The sequence below is a fragment of the Sturnira hondurensis genome, unplaced genomic scaffold (assembly GCF_014824575.4).
Source record: "Sturnira hondurensis isolate 20B ecotype Veracruz unplaced genomic scaffold, ASM1482457v3 Scaffold0002039, whole genome shotgun sequence".
NCBI lineage: Eukaryota > Metazoa > Chordata > Mammalia > Chiroptera > Phyllostomidae > Sturnira > Sturnira hondurensis.
In genome coordinates this window covers 96,890-110,778 of record NW_028074670.1, presented here as the reverse complement: position 1 = coordinate 110,778, position 13,889 = coordinate 96,890, and the positions used below count along the sequence as shown (strand labels likewise).

Below are 13,889 nucleotides of genomic sequence, written 5' to 3'. Positions count from 1 at the left end.
TCAAACATGATTCACAGAAGAATATCATATTTTTCTTAAGACCAGAAGCAATGTCAAATGTGGCATTTCATTTTACAAATATTTTTACATTTAATAGTAAGAAAAAAGATAAAAAACGTTAAAAAAACAACTTTGTGCAAATGTTAACATCAAGGAGCAGCTCTAGAGATGAAGCTGTTAAAGCTTAAATTTTAAAATCTGCAAGATAAGTGACATAAAATAAGTCATCTCTTATTAAAATATAATATCTATATCTCTTTCCACCATATACATACATATTTTTCTCTTGAAATAAATATTGTGTATTTTTAATGATGATGACATACTTAGCAACAATCTTCTGGTGCTTTTGTGCCGTGGCATTTACTTGGAAAGGAAGACAGACACCAGAAACTTCGGGTGAACAAGGATCTCAAAGGCAGAGGAAGCTCCCTGGTTTGGGACTGTCTGTTGGATCTCCTTACACAAGGGCTTCTGAGTCTTCGAAGGAGTCATCAGCAAACAGAAGTTCATCTGGCAGTGGGCTCCCCGAGGGCAGAGTGCTGCACTGGGACCAGGAGACCCCGTTCCTTACAGGCTTGTCCTCCAGGAAAGCACCGCTCGTGCCCACTGTCCCTGTTGCTGAGGCGGCAGAAGTCAGGTCTTCCCAGTTCTCACCACCCGCATTTAGAATGTACCTTCCCTCGTGAGGTCCGTTCTCATGCACCTGTGCCGTGACCACGCTGACAGCAGCGTGGGACGCGCAGGCGGCGATGATGGAGTCCGGGTCGATGTCCATGTCCAGCTGCGCAAGCATGGGGCCCTCAGCCGGGCCCTCGCCGCTCTCTGGAAACTGGGTGTTGATGTAAATGACCTCAGCTTTGTCCTGCGCTTCTGGCAAACTTTCCAAGAGCTTTTCTAGCTGCAGCCTCAGCATGGAAAAGGTGGGCCGGTCCAAGGGCTCCGCCCTCCAGCAAGAGTGCATGATCCCATACCTACAAGTAGAGAACACGAGTTACCTGAGTTACCTCAGCACTGAGCCCTGAGTGCAGTCCACCCTGTTTCTACCTAGTCTTGGGTTTTACTGCAGTTTAATCTACACTAAGTTTTCTTTTTACTGAAATTACTGAAGTTCTCCTTGTGCCATAATATTTGGTCAGTTTGTATTAATGCTCCATGGCTGTGTGATAGTTCCCCCCTTCTCCGGGAATATAGGACACACTATGGCCTAGGGACCAAATCCGGCCCACGGTCTGTTTTGTGAATAAAGTTTTACTGGAATATGGGTACATCGATTTGTTTCTGTGTGGCTGCTTCTACTGCAAAGGCAGAGTTAAGTAGTTGCCACAGAGACCATATGGACTCACAATCAAACTTGGTTACTACTTGGCCCTTTACAGAAAAAGTGAGCTGCCCTCCGTCCTGCACCACCTGACTGGGCTTGTCACTAGGAGAGCTGAGTGAGAAGGGCCTGGGGTGGGTGAAGGAGCTTGTGCCTCACTGAGCAGGTGTCTTGTGGGCGCTGCTACACTTAATCTTTTAAACAGCCCTTGTTACGTAGGATGCAGTGAAAAGGGGAGTGGGCCCAGGAACAATACAGAACATGCCATGGCTATGTGGGCAGCAGGGGGCCGTGCGGGACCTGGCCTCCCACCGCCAGGGCTCATGATGCCCCCACTGTGCTCTGCAGGGAAGACTCCCTTCAGGGGGTGTCCTCACTCCCTGTGAAACTAAGAATTACGGTGAAGGGACACTGACAGGAGCACAGCAAAACAGGGAGCTGACTGAAGTAGGGAGACTGAGTTCCACCACCACTTCATTTGGATTCTTTTCTGTTTTGAGAACATTGGTATTTGTGCTGCTGGGTAAGGAAATGACCCAAATGTTAATCATCTCACACATGTAGTAGATTGCTGCTATCTTGTGAGCATAAATATGAAATTCCTATATTCACAAGTAATCGCATCCTGTAGAACTTTGGCTAATTCTACTAACATTCACACAGGTACAGATAGATCTCACTCATGCAGACATATGACAATCGGTATCTGCATTTCTTACTTTTCAGCTTCTATCAACAAAGCATGAGCTTCTGCAAGTGCTGTGCCCGTGAGCACAGGACACCGAGCTACCAAGCAGCAGGCGTGTGTCCCCAACAAGCCTGACTCGCTCTTGCGCATCCCCTCAGCTGTCTGACTCTCCCTTTTACCTTCAGGAGACAGAGGCTGAGACTTGGCAAACAGCTTCTGTTTCCATGTTTGAGGGTTTTACAGTATAAATCGATTTGCATGGTTTCCTTGATTTCCACAGAGCCTTGACTATTTGCAGTCTGAGATGAGCCTGGGGAAATTCTGTTCTTAGACACACTTCCTTTTCATTAGGCCACAAAGGCGCTGTTACTTAATTCACCCACATTTATCCTATGTTTTAGGAGAAAGTGTTTACATAATCCAGCAATTTTCAACTGTGTGCTACAAGAATTTTTAAAACATGCAGTACCTGGCTATTTAGTCAGGGGTACTGACCTCTTTTCTCTCAGATTGTCAAATAAAAAAATGACAACAGTCAACACATTAATAACCATCTGAGGTAAGTGAATGAAAATTATGCCCATTTATTTTTGTAAGATTGGCAAAAAATATATTTTTGGAGTGCCACTGAATTTTAGTAATTAGTTTGTGTGCCATGAGATGAAAAAGATCAAAAATCACTGACATAATCTAGACTCTTCTTTGTATGACATGGTAGCAATGTCACTTTCAAAGTTCTTTTCCTTCTCCTCTCAACCCTTTATGAAAGATGTAACGGCATAAACATGACCTGCAACACGGCAGCCTGTGTGCTGCACGGGCCGCTCCCACGGTGGCGGGCCCAGGAGGGCGGCAGCAGGGCCGTCCCTGGTCGGTAAGGGGAGGTCCGTGACGGTCAGTGATTTCAGTTTCAGAGACGGAAAAAAACGAAGTTTGGCAGATGCCTTTGTAAATGGTCATGTTCGTTTTTCTATTGCGGCTTTTATACAAGATACAATCACAGAGGTTGCTGGGGCTGGGGGAGCGGAGGACGGGCACTACTGAGTCACGGGGGACAGAGCCTCAGTTCCCTAAGATGGAAAGAGTTCTGGAGCTGATGGTGGTGATGGCTGCACAGCACGGTGAATGTACCTGCACTACTGAACTACGTACGCATCTGAAAATGGCTAAGATGGCAAACAACAGTTTTTTTAAAAAGGAGTTGAAAACACGTAATCATACAAATCTACAAAATGTATGGACTTATGAATTTACCCATATTGGTCAGGCACCTGTTTTCCCTGGCTCTGAGGGTGGCCAGGTGTGTCACATGTGCTCAGAGAAGTGCCATCTGAGAGGCTGGCGTCCTGTTCGCAGCATGTGTCTCTAGCGCTACGCAGGGTCTGAGCTCTGACAGCCGCACAGGGCAAGCCCTGCTGCTCCGCTTCCCGGGGCCCGAGGTGCCAGTGGTGGAAGCGGAGGGACTGATCCGTGAGTATGGGAGGGTTTCTGAGAGGGGGAAGGCGGTGTGAGCGGCATGATGCCAATGTGCCACCATTTCCTCATGCGTGGTGAGGGAGTGGAAGCAGACGACGCCAGGCCCCGCCAGCCTGGGCTTCTCTGAGTCGGTGATATTACTGGTAGGACTGGAGGGCGGGGCACTCTGAAGGATATATGCTGGTTGATGGGACACAGTGGGGTAAATAAAGACCGAGGCAGCTCCCGCATGTCACTAGAGGGTGATGGCAGTGAGCACCAATGCATGAACCACAGGGGTCAGCGGGTGGGGATGTCTGCAGACGACAGCAGGGAGGCCGTGGGCTCAGCCGAGGAAATGCCCTACAGAGACGATGAGGATATCGTGCAGAGGGGCCTCTCGGGCCCGGGGAGAAGACCCGCAGCCTGCTCAGTTGGAGGTGGGTGACACCCTGAGAAGAGGCAGCCTCGGAGGGCAGGGCAGAGGAGCAGGGCACGGAGTGCGCTCTGTCACACCACTGCACTTCTCGGAGCTGGCTTCAAAAACACCGAGGGGCAAGGACCACAGGTGTGACCTCGTCTCAGCTAAGGCTTCACAGCAAACGAAGGTGAGCAGCTCAGAAGTATGTCTCATTTTTAAAAGAAAATGCCCCAGACACAGAGACAGAGGCCCCTTTGTTGGGCAGCATGCAGATGGGACAGGGGACCCAAGAAAGAGGCCTGGTTCAAGCCTGAGGTACAGGGCCAGCGGGAAGGACGGCTGGGGACCACAGGGCCACCTGACCCTCGGTCTGACCACGTGGCACCTGCCGACTCTGCGGCTCTCACCCAAACGCTCCTCCGGAAAGCCGAGTTGGCGTTCTTCGTCTGGCTCTGCGAGGCACCGAGAAACCACAGGGTGACCCAGCTCAGACCTCGTTAAAACCTCAGATAATCGCTGCGAATACCGGCTGCTTGTAGCGCAAAACAAGCCAAGAAAGAACAGCCACAGAACCCTTCATTCAGCATTGTTTGGGTAAAGCAGCTTCCCCTTTCCAGAAGAAACATCTCATTCACGTGGCCCTTTCAAAAACCACCATGAGACCCCAGATCTGACTTAATTAGGATTTCAGAATGTTTTTAAAGGGCTTAACCTTTTTTTCTTTCTGTCATTAACATTATAGTTTACAACCTCAGGAACAACAGCCACTGCGGCCAGGCAGGCCGAGGCCCTGGTCAAAGAAGTTCCCTTCCGGGAATTTCCATGCTCATGTGCGTTCTCCATGTGCATGTATTAAAATCTGATTTTCTCCTGTTAAAAAATAAAATAAAAATAAAGTTTCCTTCTGTTTGGGTTGGACGAGGTCCGGGAGGCCTGCGTGCCGCCTAACCTAGCCCTCCCCTGAGTGAGGCAGCAGGGCCAGAGTGGGGTGTGTGTGCGACAGTTGATGGGGGGCCCCACATATGCGCCCCCAGCACTTCCAAGCCTGAGCCCACGCAGGCCTAAGGTCCTGAAATCTCGCTGAATATGGAGAAAATGTCTGTAACCCCTGTTATGTGGGGAAGATACTCAACACTAGGAAGTTTCACATCACAAGCTGGAGGCAATGCCACAAGCAATTATTTTAAGAAGGTCAGCAAGGGGTTTGGGCAGATGGGCCTGTAACGATGTTGTTACCAATCAGCACCACGTGTGACATGTGCTCTGTGCCTCCAGCAGGCTGAGCACACCACATGTTCTTTGACCCTCCCAACACCTCTGATGAATGTGCGACTAGCCTATAGGGAGCCGTTCCACATGGCGTGGGAATATAGCCCAGCTCTCACTCGGAAAAGCCAGTGGGGAGCAAGGTCCAGCACGCAGGAGCCAGGCCCACAGATAGGTTCTCCTGTGGGGAATCAGACCTGCATTGTACCTGGGCTTTTGCTAAAAAGAGAGACTTGCTTTTGCTAAAACTCCCTCACCCTGGATTGAGGCAGAAAATGTTTACTGCCTATCTCTAAAGTAACTTCCTAAAATCTGTGCTAAACCTCCCAAGTTTGGAGCATAACCAGTTAACCAATTTTCCCCTTGATCTGTAACATCCTTTTCTCTGAAGTAATTAGCAACATTCTTTCCTTTGTTTTCTGTAAAAGGTAATCAGCTACAGCGAACCTGTGCATAGTAAACGCACAGGACCATCCTCAATGTAATGTACCCAGAAAGGCAATAGAAGCCTGTCCAGGCAGGGGTCAGGGCTCTCTCTCTCTCACTCAGAGAGCAGCCATACTGTCCCCTTTTCTCCACAGGACTTCTGTAGTCCGTGTGAATTTGTTCATCGTGGCCACAACGCAACACACAGATCCTGCCAGCCAGGGTCCACATCACTACATTGTACTTATGGCTAACAGTGAGGCACAGAGAGGTCAAGTCAGCTTCAAGGCCTCCCCAGTGGGTCGCTGGAGGCAGCACCTGGGCCCTGTGCCTTGTGAGCCTAGGCCTGTCCCCACACTGCCCACCCCGGAGAGAAGGGGCCTGTCGAGCATGGGCTGTGCACTGGGCCTGCACACCCAGAACCAAGGCTCTCACACTGGGCTGAGAACCTGGTCTCCCACAGAGTGTTTTAAGACATGCGCTTCTGGGCTCACTTTGTTCCAGCAGACTCTCAGTGCCCAGGCACAGAGCTTAAGGAATCGCACCGTGAGGACGTCCTTAGCGTGATTCTGATGGCCAGCCTGACCTCAGACCTCAGAGCCATGGGTTTAGGTTTCTAAGCTTCCTGAGTATGGACATTATTGCAATTTGTTTGTTCGGAATGCTGCACACTCGGGGAGAGAAGCATGACGGCAGCTCAAGAGGGCAAATGGTCATTCAGGTTCCCACGTGCGGTAAGTCACCCCCATCCATCCAGGGCGCGTTTCCTAGAGGTGCCTGCAGACCTGTAGGATGCGTCGGTTCACTGCACTAGTGCATGTACCTCCTCTCACGCCAGAGAGGCTTTGGCCTGGATCTCCCACCTCTGCACACATGGCCTGGCTGAAAGTGGCCCCACTCCCTGCGGCTGGGTGTCCCCAGGTCTTCGAAGACCCACTGGCTGGCCCATGCAGGTGCCTGGTGACATCGAGAAGCTCACTCACAGTTCGTCCAGGCAGTCCTCCGGCTGCTTCAGCCTGTGGCCATGGAGAAGGTAGTCGTACATCTCATGGTTCTGGACCCCGGGGTAGGGCGTCATCCCCCGAGTTGCAATTTCCCACATGGTCACACCAAATGCCCACTGAGAACAAAGCAATGAGAAGTTCAGATGTGAGTCCTTTCAGAAAGGCTGAATGGACTTTTTCATTTGGAAAGGTCATTTCCAAAAGCCCTGATGACCGTGCACAAAGCTGACAATTGTGCCTGAGAGGCTGCGCTCCCAACACGGCAGTAACGTGGGGTTGGAGCGTCACAGCCCGTTTTCTGCTGAGGCTGCTCGAGGAGCTCTGGCGCAGCAGAGGGGGTCTGTTGAGCGCTTCCGTTCCTCCCCTCTGGGTGAGGGGCAACCACCCAGCACCTTTTCTACTACATTTCGGTCCCGCAGAGCCACTGCATGAACTTACTGAATTTAACATAAATATCTTGGTTGTGGGCAATAAGTCACTATATAGTGGCAAATGAAAATGGGAATACATTAAGGGCCCATGTAAAGACAGATCTTTTGAATGTCAGGGGACATCACCAGAATCAAGGACTCCATCTGAATGAGCATCTAGCAATAAAAATGAGAGCTGTGAGCATGCTTCCAACACTCAGTTTATCAGAGTGAAATGTTTGGTAACACCAGCTAAGTCACTTCATTCAGTGTGGTTCACCTCTGAAACTCAAGGTCCTGAATCAAAATTCTGTACCTACCACGTCGCTTTTACTGGTGTAGACTCGGTCCGCGAGGCTCTCTATTGCAATCCACTTCACAGGCATCTTAGCAATGCGGCCTTGACGGTAGTAATCGCCACTGTAAATCTTCTTAGAGAGGCCAAAGTCCGCAACACACACAGTCATGTCATCTCGCAACCTACAGAGAGGGAATTCAAGTCCTCAGACACGTCACAGGCAAAGCTTTAAAGCACAGGCCTGCGTCACAAACAGTTGAGGACAGGCATGCTAAGTGGCCCAAAGACACAGACCCACCAGCCTGGAAGGGTCCTGCTTGGGGACCAAAGGCAGAGCAAGCAAGGGGGAGTTGGGGAGAGGTGGCCCTGCACCCTTCTGGTCTGCTTGGGGATCTGGACCAGCAAGGCCACCCGTGCACCGCCACCTGTCCACCCAGAAGGAGGAGAGGAGCTGCACGGGACGAGCAGAAGGAGCCCAGCTCAAATCCAAGCCTTCGGTGACTCGAGTGCCCCAGCGGCCTTCCTGCCTGACGTTTGGAAGTGGCACTGGCTCTGTGGACCCAGGGAGGCCCCCGGTGGCTTGGGGAAAGTGGGAACGCACAACCCATAAGAGGGGGACCCTGGGCTCCCTGCAAACACGGCCAGGTGGTACTTGAGGAGTTACTTGGGAAATCAAAGACATAAAATCACATTTATAGCCCAACTTGTTAAAACACATCCTACACAAGGAGGAGAAGGAAGAGAAGAAACGAGTGGTATGGAGGGCGGGTGGTGACTGTCCCTGTTTTCCCAACACTGACTTTTAAAGCTGGACGCCCTGTGTCCTGGGAGACCCCTCAGTTCAGGGCACCCTACCTGGGAGGAAAAACATGCAGGAAATATTAAGGGGAATAAAGACTTTCACAGGTCTCCCTCCATTGTAGAAAAACTATTTAAATAAAGAAAAACAAGACCCTCCAAAAATGAGGGGAAAATGTTTGGGGCTGGTCAGGAGGTGGGCAGGCCCCACTGCCATGGCTCCAACCAAAAAGAGCAAATAAAAGCAACACATTTCAGGAACATTCCCTCTCCTTGGAGCATCAAATTAAAATCAAGACACAGCTATTCCTTTGGAGATTCACAGCAGACGGCAGCTCTGCTGGGGCAGGGTAAGCTCACAGCTCTTGTGTACATCCTTGTCACGCTGGCCGGCATGTCCACAGAACAGCGCATCTTCACAAGGCAGCACCACAAGAACTCAGGGACAGACCTTCATGAATGTCACCACTGACTGGAACAGTGACAGGCCACCCCTGTGTCCCTGCCACAAACTCCAACGCAGTGAGGTCCAACCCCCAGGACATAGCAGGACCCTTACATGCAGTTTCGAGCAGCTAAGTCTCGATGAAGGAAATTCCTGTTGCTCAGATACTCCATCCCCTGGGCGATGTCCACCATGAACTTCACCAGTGTCTGCACAGGAATGTACTGGCGGATGGAGCAAGAAAGAAGATTACTTTTCATTTATTTATATTTTTTTAGATTACTTTTAAAAGAAAAACTTGCATGTTATCTCTGCCTGGGGGAAAAATGATGTTTTTACATCTTAAATATGTGGCTGCGAAACACGAAAACAAACCTTTCATTTCTGGATCACTAATAGCACGACTAAGTTTTTAAAAAAGGAATGAAAAAACAAGAAGACAAAACACAAACACTAAAACTGTTCAGCAGACATCACATTTTTTTCTCCCCCCACATTTAAACGTACTGACAGTGAAGGACATTTGTTCCCAAGTTATGCGATCCAGTGGGACCCTCTGTGTCCGGAGTGGCCGTGGACCAACCATGCGTGCCACATGGAGAGCGGACCCAAGGGTGGTCTATCTTCATGGAGGGGGAGTTTGTGCGGGGGGCGAGGATTCTAATGTTTTGAGGCAAAAAGTCCCCATTAAAGGAGCTGTTTCCAACTGTGCACCCGCATCTGCTATCACTTTACTTTGAAATGTTTTAAAAAATGCTTTTCTGTTACAGAGAAATTAGGATGGTCTTTGCTCCTCATCACGGCAATGTTCATTTTTGCTCCTCTAGGGCCCGCCTGTAAGTTTCAGCAGTCCAGTGTTCCCTCCACGTGGTAAAAGCACACTAGGCTGCTGTGTTAGCAACCTCCCAGGTTGGAACTGATTCCGAGGGTCGCAACAGAAGAAGCCCTAACTCAGCCTGACTGGTGTGGCTCGGTGGCTTGGGAGTCATCCTGCAAATCTTAAGGTCGCTGGTTTGCTTCCTGGTCAGGGCATATGCCTGGGTTGTGGGTTTGGTCCCCAGTGGGAGTGCAAACAAGAGGCAACTGATCAATATTTCTCTCGCACATCAATGCTTCTCTTCCTCTCTCTCTCCCTTGCTTCCCCTCTAAAAATAAATAAATAAAATCTTAAAAAGAAGAAGCTCTCTCTGCAGTGATGCACGTGTGAATGCAGCCAGAGCCTGAGAGAGAAGGGTTTACAGGCTCCTGGCAACCACAAATGTGTCCATCCATGACATACTTTCCTCAACACACCGGATCTGTCACGTCTCCTCTGGGCGGCATGAGTCCTCCGAGTGGCAGAAACAAAGCCACTGAAGCCACGTAAACATTTTAATGATTCATGTTTTCCAGGTAAGACCTATGTCAATCACCCGTGGTCTATACAACCAAATGCTTTCCTTATCTTTTACTTTTACACAATGGAATTGTTTAAGAAAAGTACACAGGTCAGGAAGGAAAGTCGTATGCCTGTGTTCTGTATATTTGGGGCTTTAATTTCCTGCGTGTTAATTTCCAGAGAAAGACTTGGGTACCAAGAAATATAAAATCTGCTCACATTCAGGAAGGTAGAATGAGTATCAGGAACTACTCATTTATGTATTTTTCTTGGCACAATGGTTTTATTCTTGCAAACTGTGACCAAAAGTCACTTAAAAGATAATTGCGTGGCAGAACTAATAAATGAGTTCAACACGGCTGCGGGACACTGGATTGATACACAAAAATCAACTGTACTTCTAGACACTAGCAATGAACAATCTGAAAACGAGGTCAAGACAATAATTTTATCTGCATAAAAATGAAGAATAAAATTTTTAGTAACAGATTTAACAAAAGAATTGCAAAACTTATACTTTGACAACTACAACATAGAAGAAACTAAAGATCATCTAAGCAAACGAAATGACAGCCTGTGTTCATGGATCGGAGACAAGGGCAGCAAAGCACTGAGGCCCAGCTGCAGGGACACGTTATGCAACTGAGACCTTGTCCTGGGCCACACTAGCAGGGACAGATGGTATTTATTTCCCCCAAATGGACGGAACCGACAGCAAAGAAAGTCTGAATAAAAGCTTGATTTTCCAGTTTCTCTGGAAAATTTCTGTTTTCGCTGTGACTTCCAGCTTTATTTACGGCTACAAAAGTATTAAAATATGGAAATATATTCCCTTTTCATGTCAATAAGACATGGGAGTTAGTTTCCAACATTGGAGATACACTTGTATTTTTGCAAATAGAAACTATTCATTAGTCAGTGAAACGCTGTGTGCTTGTTTCTCATTACTTTGTTCAAAAGGATGTGAGAGACAGCAGCACATCCGGCAGGCACAGACGAGCTGCTTCTGAGATCATGTGGAAGGCAACACAACCGGAAAAGCTGGAACAGTTCTGGAAAGTAGAATGAATCTGGGGGAATCTCGCTACGTGATCTTAAGAATTACAATAAAGCTGCAGCAACCATCACGGGGATTCTGCCGACAGAGGGGCTCAGGATGAAGAGACGGGCAGGGTAAGTTCACCCTCCGAGTCTCTGACGGACAGCTCAGGGCACCTGCCCTCTGAAAACTGAGTCGGCCCGACACCCAGCGATGTCAGAGTGAACAAGTGAAAGAGAGGTGAGTTCAAAGGAAGCAGGCCACTCTGACAGCCCTCGGATGGACTGTGCTCCCAGCTGCCCCTTCCCCCACAAACAGGAATGACAGGACCTGGGAGCAGGCCTGCCGTGAGGTGGACACCCCATTTCAAACTCTGGGGTGTACAGTGGGCACCAAACAAAGGCCAACGTCCTTGCCTTCCCTCCTTTATTTTCTGGGTTGGACTCTGAGGTTGTCCAGGCCTTGTCACGGCTGAGAGGTGCCCAGAGGGCATGCGCCTGGTAATGAATTACCTTTGATCCCGCCTCCAGTCGGGAGTAGAGTAAATAGGTATGCAGGTCTCCGTATTTCATAAAGGGTAAAATCACCATGGGCTTCGGGGTGCCTTGAGAGCCCATTTCTATACAAACACCTGAAATTAAGAGCAGAGTTAGTTACAAAGAGCCCTTGTTAGCAGTGGCCAGAAAAAACACGGCAGCAGCCGGGCCAAATCAAAACCACATGCTGCCGAGTGAACGGCAAAGAAAACAGTACGTGCTTGTACTCACACACCGTGTTCCAGAACCTGGAACGCGCACTGAGTCCACATCTTGGTGTTTTCTATCTTTCAGATTAGTGCCAGTCTTTGCACGAGAGCTCTCAAAAGTTAAGGTGCAAGAAGTACGGCTGCCTAGAAACCTGGGTTTTCACTGGACTGAGTCCCAGTGAGGGGCAGTGCCTGCACTAGAGTTCAGAAGCAAACCAGTTCCACGTGTTGAGTTAAATACTTAATTGTATGAAGACGTGCACTGAAACCAAATGCTTACAACGATGAAAAGTGCTTTGAGGGCCATTAGATAAAATCCACTCTCTTAAGTTTTCGCGGTTCTACAGAGCGAAAGCTGCGACCCCGTTTACCGTGGAATTCCAGACCTAGAGCCTGTCACCTGATACCAGGCTTGCGAAGCCAGTCTGGCACATTTCGGTGCAATTACAAAGCACGATTGTTCTCGGTCTGCTGAAGTCAATAGCTGCGAACGAGTAACAGTGGTTTCTTTGACATACTATTGTATCCAAACATTAGTATTCACATCTCCCTTAAGTGCCAAAGACACTTTGAAAGTTCCCCAAAGAATTTAGCGGTTATTAAATTGCAGGAGAGCAAACGTAAGTCGTCAGAAGGCCCCCTTATTTTTAGGCTGCGCTCCCTCTTGGAACGGCGTGTCGCTTACACAGCAACCACTGGAACCTGACCTCCCCTTCTGTGTTTTTTAGCTAGTGGTGCTAAAAGCTAAATCCTGATGTTAAATCCTGTCCCATTTTTACCATTTTACCATCAGCCTCTGAAAGTGTGACTGTAAGGTGAAGCCGTTGGAGTGAAAAGGTCCATGTTATGAGTCACTTTGGGTTATGCCAGGTTTCCCCGGGGCACAGAGTGGGTGTGCAGGGCCCCCTGGCCCCAGCCCCTGCCTCTCTGGAGGTACCTAGGAGCCGGATGACGTTGGGGTGGCTGAAGTCTTTCATGCAGGCGGCCTCACTGAGGAACTCCTCAATCTCTCGCTGAGAAAAGCTGTCCACTGAAAGAAGAAATGGGAAATCTCAGGCACGAATGACGTGCTCCATGAAGGGGAGGGGCAACAGCAATTTTGTTCTCTAAAAGTAAAATCGGGAAAGACAAAACATGGCAATGGCAAACAGATGGGTGGCTGTCAGGGGCTGGGCGTGGAGACACTGCAACCCGTGGCATTACGTACCTGTCAAACCCACAGGAGGTACAACACAGAGTGAACCCTAATGTAACTTCAGTCACTAATGTTTGCACGTGGAGTCTTCAACTGTAAAAACGCACCACGCTAGTGCAAGATGTTAACACTGGAGGGCTGTGTATGGGGAGGGTAACGGGGACTCTGTACTTGCTGCCCAGATTTTCTATAAATCCAACACTGCTCTAAAAATTAAAGTGTATTGGTTTAAAAAATCTTAAGCAAATCCAATTAATCTGTTGCAATCAGTTTGGCCTTAAAAAAAAAGAAGGAACATGTGTCCCCCCCTCTCTGCGCCGTGCAAGTCTGCTTGCTCAGTCCTGCCTTGGGAACTGGATACACTTTCACACTAAGTTTCTGGAGTTAATCCAACTTAAGAGAGACATTTAAAAATCTATGCTAAGTGACACAAGTCAGTGACAAGAGGACACACAGTGTGTGACCACACTTGTACAAGGCAGGCAGACGAGTCAACTTCATAGACATAAGTAGTAGGGGCTGTGCTGGGGGTCTGGGGGCAGAGAGCTGTTTACAGAACCAAGTTCAGTTTTGCAAGATGAAGTTCGGGAGCTGAAGGTGTTGGTGGCCGCACAGCAACGTGAATGCACTTAAAGCCGCTGAAATCAGAAACGGTGAGAAATGTTTGGTCTGCCACAATTAAAACTAAGCAAAACCACACCTGAAGCCAGGTGTGCCTTGGGGAGTCTGTTTCAACGGTGTGCAAGGATTAACTAAAATCACTTCGGAGCATCTAGAAGTGTCAGTACACCCAATGGGTTTAGTATATATATTACTCTTCCTACAAAAATAAAGTTTAAAAAAGGTAAAAAAATAATTCTATAGACCTGCCAAATGTCTGCCACTTAGTCCTCACCTTTAGCCTTTGCTGCAGACACAACAGGAGGAACGAAAGGCGGCTCTGCCTGCAAGCCCCTGGCCCAGCGGCCAGCACCCAGGCACATGCAGAGAGGCCCACAGT

The 13,889-nt window shown here is 48.8% G+C and overlaps 1 protein-coding gene across 2 annotated transcripts in view; it reads right to left on the bottom strand.

Annotated features, from left to right (window-relative positions):
- Positions 1–345: 345 nt before the first annotated feature.
- MERTK (MER proto-oncogene, tyrosine kinase) overlaps positions 346–13,889 on the bottom strand; it is a 99,028-nt gene continuing 85,484 nt past the window's right edge. For both annotated transcript variants that reach the window (XM_037038604.1, XM_037038600.1), the window contains 6 exons: positions 12,632–12,724; positions 11,462–11,580; positions 8,647–8,756; positions 7,312–7,471; positions 6,561–6,697; positions 346–974 (listed from right to left, as the gene is read on the bottom strand). In XM_037038604.1, the coding sequence (XP_036894499.1) occupies positions 461–974; positions 6,561–6,697; positions 7,312–7,471; positions 8,647–8,756; positions 11,462–11,580; positions 12,632–12,724 (1,133 nt within the window). In that variant the 3' untranslated portion in view covers positions 346–460. The remainder of the gene's footprint in view (positions 975–6,560; positions 6,698–7,311; positions 7,472–8,646; positions 8,757–11,461; positions 11,581–12,631; positions 12,725–13,889) is intronic.